This window comes from Hypanus sabinus, unplaced genomic scaffold, assembly GCF_030144855.1.
Source record: "Hypanus sabinus isolate sHypSab1 unplaced genomic scaffold, sHypSab1.hap1 scaffold_817, whole genome shotgun sequence".
Classification (NCBI taxonomy): domain Eukaryota; kingdom Metazoa; phylum Chordata; class Chondrichthyes; order Myliobatiformes; family Dasyatidae; genus Hypanus; species Hypanus sabinus.
In genome coordinates this window covers 146,617-172,451 of record NW_026781670.1, presented here as the reverse complement: position 1 = coordinate 172,451, position 25,835 = coordinate 146,617, and the positions used below count along the sequence as shown (strand labels likewise).

At 43.2% G+C, this 25,835-nt stretch overlaps 1 protein-coding gene across 1 annotated transcript in view; it reads right to left on the bottom strand.

Moving 5' to 3' along the window:
* Positions 1 to 1,511: 1,511 nt before the first annotated feature.
* LOC132390251 (uncharacterized) overlaps positions 1,512 to 25,835 on the bottom strand; it is a 34,803-nt gene continuing 10,479 nt past the window's right edge. Inside the window, exons 3-5 of the mRNA XM_059962859.1 lie at positions 2,780 to 2,946; positions 1,700 to 1,871; positions 1,512 to 1,600 (exon numbers count right to left, since the gene is read on the bottom strand). Coding sequence (XP_059818842.1) covers positions 1,527 to 1,600; positions 1,700 to 1,871; positions 2,780 to 2,946 — 413 coding nt within the window. The 3' untranslated portion in view covers positions 1,512 to 1,526. The remainder of the gene's footprint in view (positions 1,601 to 1,699; positions 1,872 to 2,779; positions 2,947 to 25,835) is intronic.

Here is a 25,835-nt window from a genome sequence, read left to right as displayed (position 1 = left end):
GACTATTCAATGTGTTGGGCTGTGATAGGGAGTGTAGGAAAACACTGATCCTGGATATTCACTTTCGAGAATGTGACAGTGGCAGAAATGATGTTCTTCAATAATCAGGGAGTGTATCAGTTTCATATTCAGAAATGGGTTTGGGAATTTCTCTGTCTTGTCTGTTCCCTCTGCAAACAGGATGAAGGACAATCATGATCAAGCTTGTAGCGATTTACTAAACCCGTGTTCAGGGGCACTGAGGGGTTTCATTGACCGGGTGTGGACTGGAGCAATATTTACAGAGGTCCCAGAAACGTGAGTAGTTTGTAAACTTCCTGATTCGTCTATCTCTGCTCCCATATTTAAATTATCATCTTTGGGATTTGTTATTGTAAATGAGACAGACTGAACCCGGGTTCTGGCCAAGATTCCTTGTATTTCTGGTAAGAGCTGCTCTGTGGTTGAACAGACCAGTTGGGATGTTCCCTGCTTTTCTAATTAAAGTGATGCTATTATTACTATTCTGTGACTGGAACTTCAGTGGACGCCCAGCTCTGAGAAAAGATAATCTGCGGGAACTGGGGGAGTTTGGAAAATGGTTAAGGATGAGTCTGTTCAGGAGGGGGCAGTGCCTGGCAAGAGAAGGTTTTGACTTATTGGTGTGAAGAAATATAAGATTATTTTTCCATTCTCCAGATCGCCCCTTCTCCACTCAGACTCCGGTGGGGATCTGTACTTGCAGGCCCCAGAGCAGTGTGACCACTTTCCTCAAACTCGCCAGCTCTCTGCCTCTTTCCTCAAAATGTCCTTTGAAAACTCTCCCGCTAGCAAACACGTTTCCCTGTGTCTCACTGTGTTCTCTGTCACAGTGTCAACATTTACCTGGTCAGATCCTGTTGGCTCAACAACTGAACCGCCCGACGCAAATTACAACCGTTGGTGGAAACAGAGGTCAAGTTTCAACTTAATGAAATTTGCTTCAGCCTCATCTGGGCCGATCTACCCACTACCGGAGGGATGTTGAGGCTTTAGAGACGGAGCAGAAGAGATTTACCAGGATGCTGCCTGGTTTAGAAGGCATGTGCTATCATGAGAGGCTGGATGAAATTAGGTTGTTTGCTCTGGTTCATCGGAGGCTGAGAGGAGCTCTGACACAGGTTCACAAGATTACGAGAGGCTTGGATAGAGTGGACAGAGAGAATCCGTTTCCCACGGTTGAAATGTCTATTACCAGAGGGAACATATTGAAGGTGAGAGGGTGTAGAATGAAGGGGGATGTGAAGGACAGCTTATTTTTTAAATTAGACAATCGTGGCTGCCTGGAATGCACTGCCTGGTAAGGTGGTCGAGGCAAATTATTAGAAGCTTTTAAAGGACTTTTGGACAGTCACATGGATGTAAGGAAGATGGAAGCATGTGGACACAGTGAAGGAAGGAGAGATTAGTCTTCAGGTTTGTTTGATTTATTTCTTGGCTGTTTCAGCACAATATTATTTGCCTAATGGCCTGTTCCTGTGTTATACTCTTCAATGTTCAATGCACGTTCACTTACCTTTCAGCTCACTGAGAACCTTTAGTAAAAGTTGAGTGGAAATTGGTCGATGGGAAGGATCACAACCTGTTTAAATATCAACAAATTGAGGGAAATCATTTTTGTAACATTTTAAAGTGTGCTGTATTCAATCCAAATTTAAATTAGTCTCTGATATTATCTCACCATATATCTGTAATTCCTTCAGTATTCTGTCCAGCTTTGGGACACCAATCCGCATTTTCACAAAGGTTTCCCACATCACCCTCCGGGCGCGGGAGCCTTTCTCCATCACCAGGCTCAGGAGGAGTTTAGAACTGTCCGCCCGCTCTCCCTTATCAGCGAGATCAGAGATTTTCTGTGAAGAGTAACAGTGAACATATTGGGGACTGACAGATTCGCACAGAGAATGAGAAGTAAATGATGTGCTCTGTAACGGGACCACACTGAGCAGTCACCCGGACGGGTGCTGATCCTGTCTGGACATGGACTGTACATTCTGAGTGCAGAGCACACGGAGGGACGTTCACCGTGAACCTGGTCCAACAGTCAATGAGATCCTGGTTGGCCTGTGGCCGCTTCATTGACATGGCTCCAAATCCATAAATATTTCCTCACCGGATTTGACCGTGTAAAACAAAATCAGAAAATAATGATCACAGATGAAGAAAGAAGTCAGGAGGGTTTTTGTATCAGCGTGAACAGTCTCTTGGAAGTTGCAGAAAAGATGATGTGATTCATCTCCTCAGTCCGCCAGTGTCCAACATGACAGCGGATTTCCGGCTGACACCTGATGCCTTTTCTTTGCCTTTTCCAGTGGAGGTTTATTCAGTGATTACACATTACAACATGGCAGTATTCCCCAATCCACACTATTTCCAGTTATAGATTGTAACAGAATGATCTCCACGCAGAACAGAACACACTCGAGCTCCTGTGGCATCCAGTCGTAATGCCCCGGTTCTCACTGAATCCTGCCGTCACTCTGTACACTCTTCCCGAAATAAAGATTTCTAGCATATTTTCATTTAAGCTCGTTTATTGCAACATCATAGAACTGTTGCCTACTCACCTCGCTCTGAACATTGAGCCACCAGCAGGGGTATTTACAACTTTTTCAATCATCGCTTGAGATTCACATTTTTAAGAATTATATATATTTATTTCTGATTTGTTTTTATGCTCTATTATCCAGTGAGTGAGAGATCTGACACCCATCAGTCCTGTGATGTGTGAAAATTCAAACCCATTCTCCCTCCCACTCACCCGATGTTCCTCTCCACTGAACTGATTCTCGGCCGTTAACGCCAGGCTCACTCCGTGCACCCCTCCTTCCATCGCCTGCTCCAGCCTGTCCCGGTAGATATCCGTCAACTGCAGCAGCTGGGAATCGTCACAGCTTGCCAGGAGCTCGGTGATCACTGAGCTCGGACCTGTGGGGAAAATGGGGATCATTAAAGAAATTTCAACACCATACTGGAACATAAAGACATAAAGATCACAACAAAACACAGTCCGGGGGCGGGGGGGGGGGGTGATGACGTAGTATCAAGACGCGGGAAACCAGCTCTCCCGTGAAGAATCAGTAAATTAATGTTTACGTGAAGAAAAGTTAGTAAATACTTTCTAAAAGTTACTTATAAACTACTCTGGATTGTTTCAAACTGTGTCTCACAAACAGAAGATGAAGAAAACTACTAGCGTGAAGACAACACAAGTTGGAACAGAATCAAGGGCCGCTGCTGCCAGAGAACCGGGGCTCAGGTACATTTCACCTGCGGTGATACAGAACAGGAAACTGCGGCAACATCGACCATTTCAAAGAAAAAGACCAACAAGAACTGCGCAAACGCGAAGGAAGGAGCATGCGCAAACGCGAGCAACCAGAACTACAAATCCCAGTACCGATTGAAACCGGAAGTGAAAGTGAATCTGCGGCTGATTCAGATTCTCTGGATAAATCAGACGAAGATGGAGGTAAAAGTTTTTCTGGAAATATAGAAAAAACTTTGATGCAAATAATGCGTAAATTAGAAAATATTGAACGCATTTAAAGAAATCAAAAAAAAAGATAAATATGGAGATTATGTTTGATAAAATGATAAAAAGACAGGAAAAAATGGAAAAGAGAATTATAGACTTGGAAGCCACAACGGAAGACATGGTTGAAAGAATGAATGAAATGGAAGATAATATCTCTGCCTGGACATTAGAAAGTAAACAATTGTTGGAAAAAGTGGATAAGCTAGAAAATTTTAGCAGACGAAACAATATTAAGATTGTTAGACTTAAAGAAGATATAGAAGGAGAAGATCCAATATTTTTTTTTGAAAAATGGATTCCTGAAAACTTGGAAATTGAAGAAGAAACTCTAATTGAAATTGAAAGGGCTCATGGAGCCTTAAGATCAAGACATCAAACTGATCAAAATCCACAATCAATTTTGATAAAATGCTTAAGATACCAAGATAAAGAAAAGATCCTGAAGGTGGCTGCCCAATGTGCCAGAAAGAGTAAAGGGACATTGGTGATAGAAGGGAAAGCAGTTCTTTTCTATCCTGATATAAGTTATAACCTTTTGAAGAGAAAGAAGGAATTTAACCCAGTGAAAAAAGCTTTTTGGGAAAAGGGTTATAAATTCATAATGCGTCACCCAGCAACACTGAAAATTTTTTTGGAGGATGGAAAAAGATTTTTTACTGATTATTGAGAAGCGGATGAATTTGCACGAAAACTCCTCGTTATTCGCTAACTACACATAGAGATTTCCAAGCGTAATGGATTAAAGATGGAGACAGAGACAGTGAATGGAATTGATGGACATTTAAGGATGATACAGGGGGCGAAAGGCAAAATTTGAGAAATATTAATTGTGAGTAGTATTTTTTTCTTTTTTTCTTCTCATATATATACTTTTTTTTGTCATGGGGGAGCTGGAGGAGTTTTGGATGGATTGCTACGGGATTCACGTGTGTAATCATGGTGATTGTCATGACCCGTACAACAGATAGGGGTAATGTTGTGTTCTTTTTTATCCACAACATTTGTAGGGGGGTATTTTGTTTTTTTCTTTATAATCTATTTTTCTTCTATCTTTTTTTGCCTGGATGATCGGTGGGGACACACATAGCAACATGGAGAATGTTTAAAAAGATTCCCCAAGGTACCACGAAAGTTGAAAGATTAGGTATTATTATAGATTGGAGTAACCCAATTAAAAATAATGACTAAGTTACTAAATTTTCAAAGTTTTAATGTTAATGGGCTTAATGGACCGGTGAAAAGAAAAAGAATCTTAACACACATTAAAAAATGAAAATAGATATACTTTTTTTTTACAAGAAACACACTTAATAGAGAAAGAACATCAGAAATTAAAAAGAGATTGGGTTGAAAATGTTATTGCAGCTTCATTTAACTCATAGGGGAGAAGAGTTGCAATTTTGGTTAATAAAAATACAAAATGTATTAATTGATCCAGCGGGGAGATATTTAATTATCCATTGTCAATTTTTTTCAGAACTATGGACTCTTATCAATATTTATGCACCACATGAAAATGATGTAAAATTTATACGACGTCTGTTTGAATTTGATTAACACACATGACAAAATATTAATAGGTGGAGATTTTAACTTTTGTCTAGATCCAGTTTTAGATAGATCAACAAAGGTTGTCACAAAATCAAAAGTAGCAAAATTAACTTTATCATTGATGAAAGATTGATATATGGAGAAGAATTAACACAAAAGTAAGAGATTCATTTTATTCAAATAGACATCCTATTAACGAATATTCAAGACAGTGAAAAATATGGAATATAAAGCAAGAATATTGTCAGATCATTGATAATGACAATGATAATGATAGATAAAGAGGAATCAATTTATAGATAGAGATTTAATTCTATATTACTAAAACATCAAGATTTTTGTGATTTTATGAAAAAGCAGATTCAGTTTTTTTTAGATACAAATTCACATTCAGTTGATGATAAATTTATATTGTGGGAAGCAATGAAGGCATATTTGAGAGGTCAGATAATAAGATACTAATAAAATTAAGAAGGAATATATGATAGAAATAGATCAATTGGAAAAAGAGATTACAAAATTAGAAAAAGAATCTCAAAGATATATGACAGAAGAAAAACGAAGACAACTTGTTAATAAGAAGTTACAATATAATACGTTTCAGATATATCGAACAGAAAAAGCAATTATGAGAAGTAAACAGAGATATTATGAACTAGGTGAAAGATCACATAAGGTTCTTGCTTGGCAGTTAAAAACAGACCAGACTTCTAAAACAATAAATGCAATTCGAACAAGAGTAAATAAAATTACTTATAAACCTTTGGAAATTAATGAAACTTTCAATAACTCTTCCAAAATTGAATTTGTAAGAACAGAAGAGATTAGATATGCCTTTTACATTAAAAGAGGTCGAAGAAGCTCTATGATCATTTCAAAGTAATAAATCCCCAGGAGAAGATGGTTTTCCACCTGAATTTTATAAAAAGTTTAAAGATTTATTAATTCCTCCTTTTATGGAGTTAATACACCAAGCGGAAAGAATGCGTAAACGTTCAGAATCTTTTTCGACAGCTACTTTAATTGTATTGCCAAAAAAAGATAGAGATCTTTTAAAGCCAACATCATAGAGACCTATTTCTTTGTTAAACACTGACTATAAAATAATAGCAAAAATCTTATCTAACAGATTATCTAAATACTTATCAAAATTAATACACATGGATCAAACAGGATTTATTAAAAATAGACAATCAGCAGATAACGTAACTCAGTTATTTAGCATAATTCATTTGGCTCAAAAGAGGGAGGAAATGAGTGTGGCAGTTGCTTTAGATGCAGAAAAAGCATTTGTTAGATTTGAATGGGATTTTTTATTTAAGGTATTAGAAAGATATGGATTAGGAGTATCCTTTATAAAATGGATTAAAACCTTAAATAATAATCCCAAAGCTGAGGTAGTGACAAATGGTCAAATTTCAAGACCATTTCAGTTAACAAGGTCAACTAGGCAAGGTTGTCCATTATCACCTGCTGTATTTGTGTTGGGGATAGAACCATTAGCTGAATTAATTAGAATGGACCCAGAAGGGTTTCAGAGGTAGCCAGGAGGAATACAAGATTAACTTATTTGCTGATGATGTTCTGTTTTATTTAACAAACCCATTGTACTCGTTGCATCAATTATCCTCTAGATTAGAAGAGTATGGGAAAATATCAGGCTACAAACTAAATTGTGATAAAAGTGAAATTTTACCTCTTACTAAAGGAGATTATAGTCAATGTCGATTAATAACTCAATTTAGTTGGCCGATAAATGGTATAAAATATTTAGGTATAAGAGTTGATAATGATATAAAGAACTTATATAAATTAAATTATTTACCATTATTGAAAAAAAATCAAGAAGATCTTGATAAATGGATGATATTACCAATAACATTAGTAGGTACAGTAAATACCATAAAAATGAACCTATTCACTAGATTAAAATACTCATTCCAATCACTACCAATACAACTACCCCAGAAGTTTTTTCAAGAGTTAAATAAATATGTGAGGAAGTTCCTTTGGAAAGGTACGATGTCAAGAATATCAAGAATTGACGTGGAAATTTGATCTAGGAGGGTTACAACTTCCAAATTTTTAGGATTATTATAAAGCAAATCAACTTAGATTTATTGCATCTTTTTGAGAAAGATAGACTGGCATGGATTAGGATAGAACTAGATAAAATAGGAGAAAATACACCAGAAGATTTTATATATAAATGGGAATCTAAATGGATACGGGAAAAGAAAGAATCTCCTGTATTAAAACTTTTGATTGATTTCTGGAATAAGATAAATGTTGATGATGAGATAAAGAAATCTTTATTAGCAAAGAGATCTTTAATTCAAAATAGACTTATTCCTTTTACAATGGTAATCAACTTTTATATAATTGGTTTCAGAAAGGGATTAGATATATAGGAGATTGCTTTGAAGGAGGTATATTAACGTCATTTGATCAATTAAAGAATAAAGAATAAAATATCAATCAACACTTTTTTGCTAGTTCCAATTAAGGGCTTATTTAAGAGAAAAATTGGGTGAAACAATGTTATTGCCAAAATCTAATGAAATAGAAACTTAATTCAAAAAGGAAAAACTAAAAAAAATATTTCTTATATGTATAGTTTGATTCAAAAACAGGCAATTAAACAAGGAATCCATAAGTCAAGACAAAAATGGGAAATTGACTTGAATATTAAAAATGAAGAAACAAATTGGTCAAGACTATGTCTTGATAGTGTGACAAATACAATAAATGTCTGGTTAAGATTAGTGCAATATAATTTTTACATCAATTATATATTACACCACAAAAAATAAATAAATTAAAACCAAATTTATCTGATCATTGTTTCCGATGTAACCAAGAAATTGGTACTTTTTTACATTCTACTTAGTCTTGTTCTAAAATTCAACCTTTTTGGACAAATTTAAGAGAACAAATTATTGGAACACAACTTCCACATAACCCGATATTATTTTTATTCGGCGATATTGAAGGGATAAAACCGAAACCCAAATTGAATAAATATCAGAAAGAATTTATAAAAATTGCACTGGCAGTAGCCAAAAAGGCTATTGTAGTTACTTGGAAATCAGATTCATACTTAAGTATAGATCGTTGGAAGAATGAAATTTCCAGCTGTATTCCACTTGAAAAAAATTACTTATAATTTAAGAGATAAATATGAAACATTTTTAAAAATTTGGCGCACTTGTTTATAAAAGACAGGATTGAATATATAGGTGCTCCGAAGATAAAATAATTGGTTATTTGGGGAAAGAAATAAATATATATACTAAAGTTATTATGAATTCCATGGAGCATGTGGGGATCTTCCGATATACAGGCATTCTTTCTTTCTTTTTTCCTCTTTTTCTTTTTATTTTCTTCTATAGGAATGTTAGGGGAGGGGGGAAGGGTAGATATTTTTTTTTTCTTTCTGTAATCATTTGAAAACTCAATAAAAATTTAAAAAAAAAACAAAACAGTCCGAAATATATATGTGGGAGAACGGGTTTGGGCCGGAGGGTAGGGGTTGACGGGGGTGTAGGAGGTGGTATAGTTCCATCTGTTGAAGTCTGCTCTTTCATGACCCCAGGAATATACCTCCCTGTTTTGAAAGGACTCTGCTTATTGCTGAGAATATAGTAACCCATCACCATCACTCTCCTGGTACTGCCCATCACCACTGCTTTGCTCTGGGTTACTGTCTGCCTGCCTGGTCAAACCCTTCCTCAGCAAATCTCTGGCAAATCTCACAAAATACTGGAGGTACTCAGCAGATCAGGCAACATCTCTGGAGGAGAATAACAATCAACGTTTCAGGCCAAGGCCTTTCATCGGACTGGAAATGAGGGGACAGAAATTCTAGATATTGTTACATTACTTTCTGTTCCCCGTGGTCCTGATCTGAAATGTTGACTGTTTATTCCTGTCCATGGATGCTGCCTGACCTGCTGAATTCTGCCAATATTTTGTGTGTCTTTTTGTTGCCCAAAACTTTCAGCATCTGCAGAATGTCTTGTCTTCTGGAGTAACTCGCTATTTTACTGTGCATCACAATATGTTAGAGGAGCAGGAGCAGACGGTAACTGTACTCCTTCCACGTGTGACTGTGTTTTCCCCAAAGATGTCAACTCTCTCACTCTCATCTCTCTGGTCAGTTTTCACAAATATTTGGAGAATTGCCATTATTGAATTAAACCCAGACGGAGAATCCGCAGAGTATTTATAAATTAAAATGATTTTGTGGACAGGAGTTTTCAGTTTTTGCTGCTCTGTAACAAAAAAAAAATAACAGGAGGGTCAAACATTATTGGGGTTTAAAACAGAACACTGTTTTGTTTTTAAACTGAGGTGAACACTTTCAAACATCTTGGGCCTGTCCACTGAACAAGTGTCATGGCCGGATCCACCTGCACCCATCCACCCACAGTCACACAATGTCCATTTCCGATCTCTCCATGGATTGTACACTGGACCAGGATTCTCCAGAGTATCTACTCGCTATATTGCAGGCTTTTCCCTTTTAGGAACCAATCTTGTGTCCTGGACCGGGAGTGATGAGTTTCCGGAATGGCAAGCCAGGCTGAGCAGACAACGCCCATTGCCTTGGTCCTCCTACCACTGGTGGCGCTGTGGTGAGTAATGGACAAGTGTTACAGCAGTGTGGGCTGAAACATTTCTGCTGATGATGAAACGTCTATTCCTCTCGTCACTGGATTATACAGATTTCTCAGTCACACCTGATTCTCACCGTCTCCTTTCAGGTTAACATCGTCTGGCATTGACACCAATGGCAATATATGATTTGTGTCTATACAGAAACACTCTGACAACCTGAACAATGCAATCTCACACATAGCACCATGACATCTTGTCCTGAACCTCTATAGTTTTTCCGGCAGGACTTTAAAACTATTAATAGCACCAAAACTTGGTTAAGATTTCTTTGAGCATATCACCTGGCTATTATCAGATAGTTAGTTATATGACACCTTGTTAAACACAATGTTGACACGCCATATATCCAAAACAGTCAGTTTGGAAAAAAATGTCAATATAATTAAAACAGAATGATGGAATTATTCAACAAGACGAGAGTATGTTAATATTTCAGGTGGAGGACCCTGTATCAGAGCTGAGCCTGTGTGCAGGAGCCATGTATCTGTTCTCTATCAGCATTGTATTCTGCGTTGTGTATTTATGATGCTTTTTTTATGGTAACAAGTCGGATCAGTGGGAGTGTGATAAATGCAAAGGGAATCAGTTACATAGTTTGCTTTTTCCATGCAGTATACAGCTGGGGACTGACCGATGTCATATATTTTGTTATTATTAACTCAAATACGATGAATTTATGTTTAGGTACAGATCAGTTTCATCACTTCAAGATTGTATGTTTACTGATTGCTAATAAAGGATGGAATACATATCACCGACTTTTGTAACAATCATTATTGGAGTTGAGGGAGCATCATGCAAGTACAATAAATCCACGGGGGGTCGCCAGCAATGGCAAATTAGCTTGGTTAAATTTCACCGCTACGTTCTCAAAAAATGTTTCTCAACCTGCCGATCATTGAAATATTCTGAGATACTGAGTATTTTGCTTCAGTTTTCACCAGTGAAAAGGACCTTGGCAATTGTGGGGATGACGTACCGCAGACTGAAACACATGAGTGTATGGACTTCAAGAAAGAGCAAGTGCTGGATCTTTTGCGACGTATTCAGTTAGATAAGTCACCGGGACTGAACGAGATATACTCCATGCTACTGTAGGAATCGAGGGAGGAGATTGCTAAGTCTCTGATGATAATCGTTGCATCAGCAATTAGGTGGGGAGAAGTACCGGAGGATTGGAAGGTTGCAAATGATGCTCTCTTGTTCAAGAAATGGCGTAGAGATAATTCAGGAAATTACAGACCAGTTAGTCTTACTTCAGTTGTGGACAAGTTCTGGAGAAGATCCTGAGAGGCAGGGTTTATGAACATTTGGAGAGACATGGTCTGATTAGGGATAGTCAGCATGGCTTTGCAAGGGGCAAGGGCAGGTCACGCTTATGAACCTGATTGAATTCTTTGAGGATGTAACAAAACACATTGATGAAGGTAGAGCAGTGGAAGTACTGTATATGGATTGCAGTAAGAGGTTAGCTACGGTTCCCCAGGGAAAGCTCATTCAGAAAATAACGAGGTACGGGATCCAAGGAGACATTGCTTTCTGAATCCGGAATTGGCTTGCCCACAGAAGGTGAAGGTTGGTTGTAGATGGTTCGTATTCTCCATGGATGATTGTGACTAACAGCGCTCCACTGGGATCTGTTCTAAGAACTTGATCAGACTCTGCTTGGGAGTACTGTGTTCAATTCTGGTCACCTCACTACAGGAAACAATATGGATGCTATCGAGACAGTGCAAAGGAGATTGACAAGGATGTTGCCTGGATTGGGGAGCAGGCCTGATGAGAATAAGTTGAGGAAACTTGGCCTTTTCTCCTTGAAGCCATGGAGGATGACAGGTGACCTGACAGAGGTGTTTAAGATGAGAGGTTTTGCTTGTGTCGATAGCCAGAGACTTTTTCCTCCAGGGTTGAAATGGCTAACAAGAGGGAGCATAATATTAAGCTGCTTGGAAGTAGGTACCAGGGGGATGTCAGGGGTAAGTTTTTCACACTGAGAGGGATGGGTGTGTGGAATGCACTGGCAGTGACGGTGGTAGTGGTGGATCAGATTCGGTCTTATAAAAGACTCTTAGACAGGTACACGATGCTTATAAAAATAAAGGTCTATGCTGTAAGGAAATTGTAGTCAATCTCTAGAGTAGGTTACACGATTGACACAGTATTGCGGGATGAATGGCCTGTAACGTGCTTTAGATTTCTATGTTATATCTTCTTTACATTTTACCAACCGAGCTGCCAAGATGATCATCACTAATCAAATCTCACTGAGATTTCTCAGGTCCTGTTGAATTTATTGCCAAGTGCACAAGTACGGGAAGGTACAGGTACAGAGAGACACTGACTTGTGGCAGCATCACAGGCAAGTACATTCAGATAACACACAGAACAGCAATTATACAATTCTGTATATGACAACAATATGACTAACAATATGAGCATACAGTCGCCCACTGTTTGCCCACCGAAGAGGTGAATATCTCTGCTCGCCACCACTGTGGGCTCAGACTTTTCCATAGACGAGCCCCTCATTTCTTTTTCCCACTGTCAATGGGCTCCGTCCCGCATCCTGCTCCTTGAGCCCCCACCGGGGCAAACAACCTCTCAGACTCCATCCTACTCAACCCCTAACACCATATTTATCCTCTCAGTTAATTCACCCTCCCTCCTCTTCCTGCTGGGTTCCCTCCCTCCCCAGGGAGATGGCAGCAATCCAGTGGGCCGAGTGGTCTCCTCATACCTCTCAACGATACATCAGACACTGACCGAAGCTTCTTAAAAAACCCCAGCTTCCCTCGGAGGGATATTGAAATAATTCAAAAATGGGGCATTTACTTTGGGATTTGTTCCGCTTTGACAAATTTGTTCGTGGCGGGAGTATGAGATGCCCTTAACGAGGGTAATGCCTTCTTGGATGGTCCATCTCTGTTATTGGGTGTAACTAGTGACTGACATCGCATTGCACCAATGGGAAGAGTGTAACTCCTCTGTAGACTGTGGGGTGGGGTGGGTGATTCAGGGAATTGTTACCTTAGTCGGTAAAGCTCAACCGTCTGTTGAAGGCTGCTCTTTCTAGTCCCCGGGAATATACCTCTCTGCTTGCAAAAGACTCTGCCAATTCCTGGGAATATAGTAACCATCAACAACACTCTCCTGGTACTGCCCATCACCTGCGCTTTGCTCTGCGCTACTGTCTGCCTGCCTGGTAATCCCCTTCCGATGCAAATCTCTGGAATATCTCACAAGATGCTGGAGGTACTCAGCAGGTCAGGCAGCGTCTCTGGAGGAGAATAAACAATCAACGTTTCAGGCCAAGGCCCTTCATCGGGCTGGAAATGAGGCAACATAAATTCTAGATATTGTTACATTACTTTCTGTTCTCCGTGGTCCTGATCCAAAATATCATACGTTTATTCTTCTCCATGGATGCTGCCTGACCTGCTGAGTTCAGCCAATATTTTGTATCTTTGTGTTGCCCAAAACTGTCATCTTTCGGAGAATGTCTTGTCTTCTGGAGTAACTCGCCATTTTAGTGTGCATCACAATCTGTCCGAGGAGCAGGAGCAGACGGTAAATGTACTCCTTCCACGTGTGATTGTGTTTCCCCAGAGATGTTAACGCTCTCTCTCATCTCTCTGCTCAGTTTTCACGAATATTTTGTGAATTGCCAATGTTGAATTAAACCCAGACATAAAATCAGCAGTGTGTTTATAAATTTAAAATAATTCGCCAACATACCCGTGTCCTTTCCCGATGCTGACGTCACTGGAGCTCTTCCACTGCTCGAACCTTGACCCATTTTGGTGAGAGGTGTGATCAGTTTTTACTGTTCTATAACAAAACAAAACAACAGGAGGGACAGACATTAATTAAAGGAGAATACTGTTTTGTTTCTAAACGGAGACAAACACTTCCAAACATCTTGGGCCGATCCACTGAAGCTTTGTCATGGCCGGATCCACCTGCACCCATCCACCCACAGTCACACAATGTCCATTTCCGATCTCTCCATGCATTGTACACTGGGCCAGGATTCTCCAGGGTATCTACTCTCTGCATTGCAGGCAATTCCCTTTTAGGAACCAATCTTGTGTCCTGGACCGGGAGTGATGAGTCTCCGGAATGGCAATCCAGGTTGAGCAGACAGCGCCCACTGCTTTGGTCCTCCTACCACTGGTGGCGCTGTGGTGAGTAATGGACAAGTGTTACAGCAGTGTGGGCTGAAACATTTCTGCTGACGATGAGACGTCTATTCCTCTCGTCACTGGATTATACAGATTTCTCAGTCACACCTGATTCTCACCCTTTCTTTCATTTTGATATCCCCTTGCATGGACATCTATGGCAATATATGATTTGAGTCTATATAGAATCACTCTGACATCCTGAAGAATGCAATGTCACACATAACATTGTGACATCTTGTCCAGAACCACTACATTTTCTCCGGAAGTATTTTAAGATCATTATTATCTCCTAAACTCTGGTCAACATGTTATTGAGTATTTAAAGACAAATACACTGCAGATGCTGTGGTCAAATCAACACGTATGAAAAGGCTGGATGTACTCAGCAGGTCAGGCAGCATCCGTTGAAATGAGCAGTCAACGTTTCGGCCCGAGACCCTTCGTCAGGACTGAGGAAGGAGGGGGCAGGGGTCCTATAATGAAGCTGGGGGTGAGTTTGAAGGTGCAAGTGAAAAAACAATCAGAGGAAAGATCAAGGGCCTGGGGAGGGGATAGGCAGGATGTGAAGAAGGAATGTAAATGGTGTGGGTACCCTTTACTACTGCTATAGGTAGTAGAAGGAGGCAGAATCATGAGAGAGGTGAATCCGATGTTCATACCAAGGGGCTGAGGTGTTGCTCCTCCAACCCGAGTTTGGCCTCATCATGGCAGTAGAGGAGGCCATGTATGGACATATCCGAATGGGAATGTGAAGAAGTGGGTGGCAACCGGGAGATCCTGTCTGTTGTGGCGGAACGAGCTGAGGTGCTTGACGAAGCGGTCCCCCAATCTGCGTCGGGTCTCGCTGATGTAGAGGAGGCCGCAATAGATTACCCCAACAGACACACATGTGAAGTGTTGCCTCACCTGAAAGGACTGCTTGGGGCCCAGAATGGTGGTAAGAGAGGAGGTGTAGGGACAGGTGTAGCACTTACGCTTGCAGGGATTAGTACCCGGTGAGAGATCTGTGGGGAGGGACGTATGGACAAGGCAGTCACGGAGGGAATGATCCCTGGGAAAAGCAGAGAAGGGTAGAGAAGGAAAAATGTCCTTAGTGGTGGGGTGATTCCCTCACACGCATGTCCTCCATTTCCCGCACTTCGGCCCTCACCCCATCTTCTCGTCGCCACAACAGGGACCGTGTTTCCCTTGTCCTCACCTACCACCCCGTCAGCCTCCGGATCCAGCATATTATCCTCCGCGACTTCCGCCACCTTCAACAGGATCCCATACACCTCATATACCTCTCTCATGATCCTGCCTTTTACTACCCATAGTGCTTTCCCCTTACATTCCTTCTTCACCTTTCCTGCCTATCCCCTCCCTGCTTCCCCTCCCCCACCCCTTGATCTTTCCTCTGATTGGTTTTTCACCTGGCACCTATCAGCCTTCTCCTTCTCACCCTCCCCCCACCTTCTTTATGGTGCCCCTGTCCCTGTCCTGACGAGGGCTCTCGGCCGGAAACGTTGACTGTTCCTTTCAACGGACGCTACCCGACCCGCTGAGTTCATCCGGCCTGTTTGTACGTGTACTTGAGTATTTACCCGGCTATTAGCAGCTTGTAACATCGCACCTTTGTTAAACACAATGTAGACACGCCATACATACAAAACAGCAAGTTGACAAAACATCTTTAACATAATAAAACAAAAATGATGGAATTATTTCAGGTGGAGGACCCTGTATCAGAGCTGAGTTCTGTGTAGGAGTCAGGTATTGTTCTCTATCTGCACTGTAGTCTGTGTTGCATATTAATGATTTTTTTTTGTTACTCAATCTGTTCCACAAAACTCCGTGCCCTCCCATTCACTATACCAGCCCCACCCTGGACTGACTGTCCAAATGCTCCAACCCTCTCTTGTTCGAGTTGAAAACCATTCGCCATTTCTCAGACCATCTCCATAACTAACCAAGATAATAGACAATAGACAATAGACAATAGGTTCAGAAGTAGACCATTCGGCCCCTCGAGTCTGCACCGCCATTCTGAGATCATGGCTGATCAGTCACTATCAATACCCAGTCCCTGCCTTGTCCCCATATCCCTATCCATCAGATATCTATCTAGCTCCTTCTTGAAAGCATCCAGAGAATTGGCCTCCACCGTCTTCCGAGGCAGTGCATTCCACACCTCCACAACTCTCTGGGAGAAGAAGCTCTAACTCAACTCTGTTTTAAATAACTGACCTCTTATTCTCAATCTTTGAAATTTATTGTAACCTGTTGCAATATCAACTAGACTCCCGAATTTAGTATCAAACTTGATATCGTGCCATATATATATATTCATATACAAATCAATGGCACGAATAACACATTAACGAGGTCTCGACACTGACACGCACGCCCCACTTGTCACAGGCCTCCATTCGCTAAATTCATCTTCAATCATCTCCCTCTGCTTCTTGTCATCGAGCCCGGTGAGAATCCACCTCGCCAGCTCCCCGTGACTCCCACGTGACCGAACCTTCCCGATCAGCTGACATGTGGGATCTTGTTACAGACTTTACCAAAGTTCAGATGCAACATCATTGACCAACTTCACCCAATTCCCTAGTTAACTCTTAAATAACCTCCAAAATACTTGCCAGATATGATCTCCTATTGGGCAGTGTAGATGCTGACTTCCCCATAACCAACGTCCAACCGCCCGGGATTTCAGCTTCACTACAGACTCAGAAAATTCCGATCCCAGCTGCAGAATTACCAACCTGGACTGAAGACCGTATACTGCCAGTTCCATATCCTCAGAGTCACCAGCCCAATATCATCACCCATACAAAGATGCTTTGGTGCCGGTGATTTACCGTGGTGTTCCTGCCATTTCCGATTGACAAAGTACGATGAAATTGGAACCTAATGACCCTCTGCTGGGGCTGGTGCTCAGGCTGGTTCCCCGGTCTGTATAGAGGATGCGGATACACTTCAGCCGGAACCCAGCAGATAAACCGAGCACATTTGATCTCTGTGTCATCGCTGTGTGGGATCTTGTAGCAGGAACAAAATGTAAAGTTATAAAGTAGAAAATGATGGGAACTCAGTACATCAGACTACATCTCTGAAAGGAGAAATGGTGGAAGACCCAGTTCCAGACCTGAGACGGTCCAAGATGCTGCCGATCTGCTGAGCGTTTCCAGTATTTTCTGCGCTTCACTTTAAATTTCCTGCAACTGGGGTATTTTCTCCCTCTTCATTTTAATGCACAGATAGTAAACTGATTGCCTCCCTAAACTGTAAATAACATCACACCCCAACTAATATGTTAGTTCTGAATTCATTCCTACCCTGGTGTAGTACATCCCACACAGCCAATACTCACAGCATCCCTTCCTCCCACTATCATTCTGTTACATTTGCTCCCGAGGCCACTGACTCTACGCTGAGAGGCGGTGACCACAGCGCGATGAAAAATGTGCAACTCTTCTTGCAGCTATAGTGGGCCGTTACAATTCCCACCTGAAAAGGAATTGTGCAGGCTATTTGAAATCAGTTCTATGTTTATAAACACTTTTTTCTATTCACATTCTTCCGGAGCGTCACTGGACAGGAACACTGAAACACCAAGTGAAAAACAGCAGGAGGAGGCCATTCAGCCCCTCAAACCATCAACAAGATGGCGGCTGCTCTCCCATCTCAGCCACATGTTTCTGTCCGATCCACATTCCCTCGATCCCTTCCGTCTCCACATATCTGCCGGCCTTTGTGTTTGTTTTATGTGAAGACGATCACTAAGGTGTTGCTCCTCCACCCTAAGGGCGGTCTCATCTTGACACAAGAGGAGGCCGTTGATCGAAACGTCGGAATGGGAATCAGAATTAAAATGTCCGGCCACTCAAAGTCCCCCTTGTGGCAGATCATACAGAGATGTTCGACGAAACGGTCTCCCAATTGATGGTGGGTCTCACCAATGTAAAGGACGCCGCATCGGGAGCACGGGACACAATAAATGTCCCCAGCAATAGATTCGAGATGAAGTGTTGCCTCGCCCGGAAGGACTGCTTTGTGTCTCTGAATGGAGGTGAGGGAGGAGGGGTACGGCAGTTGTAGCACTTAGGCTTATGCAGGGATAAGTATCTGGAAGAAGATTAGTGAGGGGAGATGAATGAACAAGGGAATTGTGGAGAGAGTGATCCCTGTTGAACCCTGTTTGTGACATCCTAAACAGATTTGCATGAATGCAATCCCTACATTCATTAGTTATCCATTTACTGCAACAGAAACGTTATATATTCCATACAGTGAATGCTCAAGGCATCCGGGCACCCACACCGGTTCCTGAGGTCAGTGACGGGCGGTGACCAGAGAGCGATAAATATGTTCAACACTCTATAGCTTTGGTGGGCTGTCACCCTGGTGATGGAGGAACTGGCTCAGCAGAACTAACTGAAAATAGGAAATAAGGAATTCAACTTCACATGCTCTTTTTCATGAATTTATGAACATTTGGAGAGGCAAGGATTTATTACGAATAGACAGCTTGGCTTTGACAAAGGCAGGTTGTGCCTTACCGGCCTGATTGAATTTTCTGAGGATGTGACTAAACACATTTACAGAGGTAGAGCAGTAGATGTAGTGTATACGGATTTCAGCAAGGCACTTGATGAGGAACCCATGCAAGGCTTATTGAGAAATTAAGGAGGCATGGGATCCAAGCGGACATTGCTTTGTGGATTCAGAAATGTCTTGCTCACAGAACGCAAAATTGTTTGTAGATGGACGTCGCTGACTAGGGCTGTTCCTCAGGGATACGTTCTGGCACTACTTCTCTTCGTAAGTTTTATAAAGGACCTGGATGAGGAAGTGGAGGGATAGTTTAGTACATTTACTGATGACACAAAGGTTAGGGGTATTATGGATCGTTTGGAGGGCTGTCGAGGTTATAGCGGGACCCCGATTGGAAGCGAAACTGGGCTGAGAAGTGGAAGATGGGAGTTCGACCCAGATAAGTGTGAGGTGGTTCACTTTAGAAGGTAAATATGATGGCAGAATATAGTATGAATGGTAAGACTCTTAGCAGTGAGGAGAATCAGAGGGATCTTGGGGTCTGAGTCCATAGGACACTCAAAAATGCTGCGCAGCCTGACTGTGTGGTTCAGAAGGCATACGGTGCATTGGCCTTCATCAACCTTGTGATTGAGTTCAAGTGCCAAGAGGTAATCTTACTGTTATATAGGACTCTGGTCAGACCCCACTTGGAGTTCTGTGCTTGGAGTGCAGTTCTGGTCGCCTCACTACGGGAAGGATGTGGAAGCCATAGAAAGGGTGCAGAGGATATTTACAAGGATTTCTCTGGATTGTGGAGCATGCCTTATGGGAATAGGGTGAGTGAACTCGGCCTTTTCTTCTTGGAGACCTAATAGAATGATGACTGGCATAGATCGTGTGGATAGTCAGAGGCTTTTTCTCAGGGCTGAAATGGTTTACATGAGAGGGCACAGTTTTAAGATGCTTGGGAGAAGGTACAGAGGCAATGTCAGGGGTAAGTTTTTAACTCAGAGTGGTGAGTGCGTGGAATGGGCTGCCGGTGACGGTGGTGGAGGCGGATACAACAGGGCCTTTTAAGAGACTTTTGGATACGTACATGGAGATAAAAAGAAGAGGGCTGATGGGTAACCCTAGGAAATTTCTAAAGTAGGTTCATGTTTGGGAGAGCACTGTTGGGCGAAGGGCCAGTGTATTATGCTGTGGGTTCTCTATGTTTCTCTGCTTCTGTGTTCTCAGTTCATCCCATACAGTCAATGCTCACAGTATCCTTTCCTCCCACTATCATACTGTTGCATTTGCTCCTGAGGCCACTGTCTCTGCACTGAGAGGCGGTGACCACAGAGCGATAAAAAAATGTGCCACTCTTCTTGCAGCTCTAGTGGGCCGTTACCCTGGAAACAGAGGAAGTGGCTCACCAAAAATAACCGAAAAGGGAAATAACAAACTCAGCATCGTGAGTTTAATTATGATAAAGTTTAACACTGCAGCCATTTTGAATCGAAGAATCTAAAATTGTAAAGTCGGCTTTTAACGTGCTGTTTACAATAATACTCTGATAGTTCTGGCTAACAAAACATGACAATAGTTAGCGATAAATAATATATTAACCTCTGCCGTGAATATACCCAGTGACAGCCCCATTCACCATCTGTTGCAACAAACTCCACAGATCGATTACTCTTTGGCTGAAGAAGTTTCTCTCAGTTTTGAAGGGAAGCTTGTTTATTCCGAGGCTGTCCTCTCAGACCCCAGACTCTCCGTCTGATGGAAACATCCTCCACCTGTCCACTGTCTCCAGGCTGTTCAGCATTCTGTGGGTTTAAATAAGACTCCGTCCCCCTCTATACTTCTGAACTCAATAGAGTACAGGCCAAGAGTCATCAAATGCTTGCCATACGAGCGGTGATTGATACGTTCGTGACCCAAGGTAGATGGAGTCAATTTTTGAAAACCCAGCACATTTATTTTTCAACATAGTCCCCTCCTACATTTACACGCTTAGTCCAGCGGTCGTGGAGCAAACGCATCCCTTCTTTGCAGAATTCGACATCTTGGACCTCCAGAGTTGGCTGACAGTAAGAGTGATTGATAGGTTCATGGCCAAAGGTAGGAGACGAGTTATTCAGCTCTCGTTACATGCACGTTCAGATCAACTCTTTGATCTAACTCATCTCCCACCTCAGGCCACAGACTTGTCAATCACTCCCCCCCCCCCCCCCGTACAGAAACCCTCTCGTTCCTGCGATTACTCTTGTGAACCACGAGAGCCACAGTTGTACTGAACACATCTGCTTCATTTCCAACGATTGACAGACAGGAGGCAATGAGGGGCGAACACCAAACTCACGGGTCTATTTCTACTGTTGCAAACACGGTACAGCCCATTTACTCACAGCCTCTCACTGTGAGGGACGGGGTGCTAACTCATCCTCTCCTCGGTATGGCAGTCATTTCTTCCAAAGAAACTCCCGAAACAAACATCTGAGCCCAGAACAGAAATACTGGCTCAACACCTCATAAACCCGGGCAGCTTGAACCCCGGGGCCATTGTACTTGGATCTAAAACTGTGATATCTCAGGACCTAACCTCACAGGGTCACACAGCTGAATCTGCCACTCACCGACCCCCGAATCCTCACACATCGTCCCCGCATCTCACACTGCGTGGTGTAATCAGAAATTTCCCCATAGCCAATGCCCAGCACCCCGAGGCTTTTGATACACTCTGAAAGGAGGAACATCCAGCCCCCATCTGTGGAAGTACTGACCTGGGCCAAATCCCAGATACTGATAGGTCTAAATGCCCAGTGTTTCCCAGGTAACAGCTCAATCCGCAACTCGCCCAGGAGTCCTTGTCGCCAGTAATGTGCTGCAGTGTCCCGGCCATTCAGAGTTCAAACAGCAACACTCCGACATCAACCTGTGGCAGAACGGGAACCTGATGAACCTCTGACTGGGCCAAATCCCAGATACTGATAGGTCTAAATGACGAGTGTTTCCCAGGTAACAGCTCAATCCGCATCTCGCCCAGGAGTCCTTGTCGCCAGTAATGTGCTGCAGTGTCTCGGCCATTCAGAGTTCAAACAGCAACACTCCGACATCAACCTGTGGCAGAACGGGAACCTGACTGGGTCAGAGATACTGACAGCTATATAGGCCCAGTGTTTCCCAGGTAACAGCTCACTCAGCAACTCGCCCAGGAGTCCTTGTCGCCAGTAATGTGCTGCAGTGTCTCGGCCATTCAGAGTTCAAACAGCAACACTCCGACATCAACCTGTGTCAGGACGGGAACCTGATGATCCTCTGACTGAGCCAGAGATCGGGCTAGAAAACCTGGGCGCGAGGTAACAGCAGGCTCGGTACATCAGATTGGATCAGTGGAAAGAGAAACTGTGGAAGACCCAGTATCTGAACCGGGACTGTCCAAGACGCTGCCCGATCTGCTGAATGTTTCCACCATTTTCTCTTTTTACTTTAAATGATGCACAACTATTAACTGATTACACGATATTTGTGACGGTCAGAACAAATTAGCACAAATGTAATACCAATGTTCATTAGTTTTCTCTTCAATCCAATACAGGGATAATTCAGTCAATGCTCACAACATCCATCCCACCCCATTATCAATCTGTATTCTCTGCTTTCAACCCTCCTTCCGACAAAGATTGATACAGCAGACATTTTAACTTTGAAGATGAAATCGCAATGGCTGTCTTTAACTTACTACGTGCTGTATTTAATAAACCCTCTGGTAGTTCCAGGTACAAACACCGATTTCAGTATCAACTCTGTGAGGCAAAAATAAGACAACGGTAGAAGAGAGATTGTTGATATATAATCGTTGATGGGATACAGGCTGGACAGATGTTAACCGAGATGGTGTATATATCTTTGATATGGTGGAATACAGGCTGGAAAATGGTTGACCAAGATAGGTACACTTACATCCTTCATATACATGAGTAAAAATCTTTAAGTTTCCGTCTAAATATGCATGTGCAATTTATAGTAATTTATAATAAATAGTATGTTCAACAATAGAACATAAAATACGATTTTGTCAGCATGAATTAATCATTCTCATAGCCTGCTGGAAGAAGCTGTCCCGGATCTTGTTGGTGTCCTGTCTTTTATGTTGCGGAAACACGAGGAAATTTGCAGATGCTGGAAATTCAAACAGCACAACCAAAATGCAGGAACACAGCAGGCCAGGCAACATCTATATGGAAAAGCATTGTCGACGTTCTGGGCCGAGACCCTTCGTCAGGACTAAGTGAAAGGAAAGATAGTAGAAGATTTAAAAGTAGTGAGGGGAGGGGGAACAGCGAAATGATAGGAGAAGACCGGAGGGGTTGGGATGAAACTAAGATCTGGAAAGGTGAATGTTGAAAGTGATACCGAGCTGGAGAATGGAAAGGATCATGGTTTTGGGAGGCCGAGGGAGAAAGAAAGGAGCAGGGGGAACACCAGAGGGAGATGGAGAACAGGCAAACAACTGAATATGTCAGGGATGGGGTAAGAAGGGGAGGGGGGGGGGCATTAACGGAAGTTAGAGAAGTCAATGCTCATGCCATCAGGTTGGAGGCTACCCAGCCGGTATATAAGGTGTTGTTCCTCCAAACTGAGTTTGGATTCATTTTGACAGTAGAGGGGCCCATGGATAGACATATCAGACTGGGAATGGGACGTGGAATTAAAATGTGTGGACACTGGGAGGTCCTGCTTTTTCTGGCGGACTGAGCGTAGGTGTTCAGCGAAACAGTCGACCAGTCTGCGGCGGTTCTCACCAATATCTAAAAGGCCACACCGGGAGCACCGGACGCAATATACCACACCAGCCGACTCACAGGTGAAGTGTCGCCTCACCTGGAAGGACTGTCTGGGGCCCTGAATGGTGGTGAGGGAGGGTGTAAGGGCAGGTGTAGCACTTGTTCCGCTTACAAGGATAAGTGCCAGGAGGGAGATCGGTGGGAAGAGATGGTGGGGACGAGTGGACAAGGGAGTCGCATAGGGAGCGATCCCTGCGGAAAGCAGAAAGAGGGGTCTAGGGAAACAGGTGCTTGGTAGTGGGATCCTGCTGGAGGTGGCGGAAGTTACGGAAAATTATGTTGGACCTGGAGGCTGGTGGGGTCGTAGGTGAGGAGAAGGGGATTCCTATCCCGAGTGGAGTGGCGGGTGGATGGGGTGGGGGCAGATGTGCGGGAAATGGGAGAGATGCGTTTGAGAGCAGAGTTGATGGTGGAAGAAGGGAATCCCCTTTGCTTATAAACGGAAGACGTCTCCTTCGTCCTGGAATGAAAAGCCTCATCCTGAGAGCAGATGCGGCGGAAACAGAGGAATTGCGAGAAGGGGATAGCATTTTTGCAAGAGACAAGGTGGGAAGAAGAATAGTCCAGGTAGCTCTGAGAGTCTGTAGGCTTATAGTAGATATCAGTAGATAAGCCGTCTCCAGAGATGGAGACAGAAAGATCAAGAAAGGGGAGGGAGGTGTCGGAAATGGACCAGGTAAATTTGAGGGCAGGGTGAAAGTTGGAGACAACGTTAATGAAGTCAACGAGCTCAGCATGCGTGCAGGAGGCAGAGCCAATGCAGTCGTCGATGAAGGAAAAGAGGGGGACGGATAACCGTATAGACTTGGAACATGGACTGTTCCACAAAGCCAACAAAAAGGCTGGCATAACTGGGACCCATACGGGTGCCCTGGCTACACCCTTGGTTTGGATGAAGTGGGAGGAGCCAAAGGATAAATGATTGAGAGTGAGGACTAATTCCGCTGGGCAGAGGAGAGTGGTGGTAGAGGGGAATTGGTTAGGTCTGGAATCCAAAAAGAAGCGAAGAGCTTCGAGACTGTCCGGGTGAGGGATGGAGGTATATAGGGACTGGACGCCCATGGTGGAAATAAGGCAGTGGGGGCGAGGGAACTTAAAATCATTGAAAAAATACAAAGCATGAGAAGTGTCACGACCATAGGTGGGAAGGGATTGAACAAGGGGGGATAGGACAGTGTCAAGGTATGCAGAAATGAGTTCGGTGGGGTAGGAGCAAGCTAAGACACTGAGTCTACCTGGACAGACAGGTTTGTGGATCTTGGGTAGGAGGTAGAAACGGGAAGTGCGGGGCGTATAACGTTGGTGGCAGTAGATGGGAGATCCCTAGAGCTGATAAGGTTGGTAATGGTGTGGGAGACAGTGGCCTGGTGCTCCTTAGTGGGGTCATGATCGAGGGGTAAATAAGAGGACGTATCAGCGAGTTGCCGCTGTGCCTCGGCCAGGTAGAGGTCAGTACGCCAGACTACAACAGTGCCCCCCTTGTCAGCGGGTTTTATAGTGAGGTTGGGATTGGTGAGGAGGGAGTGGAGAGCAGTTTGTTCGGAATGAGTGAGGTTGAAATTGGAACAAGGTGTGAAGTGGTGAAGTCGAGACGGTTGACGTTCCGTCGCCAGTTAGCAATAAAGAGATCCAGATCAGGCAGAAGACCAGAGTGGGGTGTCTATGAAGAGGAGGGGGGTTGAAGACGGGAGAAAGTGTCATCGGTGGGGATGGGAGAGACCTTGCCAAAATGTGAGCTCGGAGACAGAGCCGGCGGAAGAAGAGTTCAGCGTCATGGCGTAGGCGGAACTCGCTGAGGTGTGGGTGAAGGGGGACAAAGGCGAGGCCCTTACTGAGGACGGCTCGTTCTGCCTCAAAGAGTGGAATGTCAGAGGGGATGGCAAAGACCCGGCATGGATGAGAGCCGGGATCAAAGGTGGGGGGGGGAGGGAGTCTAGTTGAGTAATTGGAGAGGGGAGGGTTGGGCTGAGAGAAAGATGGAGGCTCCGAGTTTCCAGCGGTTAACGGTGGGATCTGAGGGGCAGTGGATTGTAGAGTGCTGGTGGTGGAAGGGGAGACGAGAGTCACAATCGAAGCTTGTGTGGAGTCGTTGGAGGCTGCTCCCACCCCCAACGATGACCCCCTACTCCTGCTTAAATTTCCAGCATTTGCGGATTTCCTCGTATTTCTGTTATCATTACACCTTTCCAAGATCTGTTTCCCTATCTGCTCCTCCATATACCTGTTACTATTGGGCGGCCTATAAAAACACCCAGTAAAGTTATTGTCCCCTTGCTGTTCCTAACTTCCATCCACAGAGACTCTGTAGACACCACCTCCACGGCCTCCACTTTTTCTGCAGCCGTGACACTATCTCTGAGCAACAGTGCCATGTCCCCACCTGTTTTGCCTCCCTCCTTGTCCTTTCTGAAATATCTAAGACCCGGCACTTGAAGTAACCGTTCCTGTGTCTGAGCCAACCAAGTCTCTGTAATGGCCATCACATCATATCTCCAAGTACTGATGCAC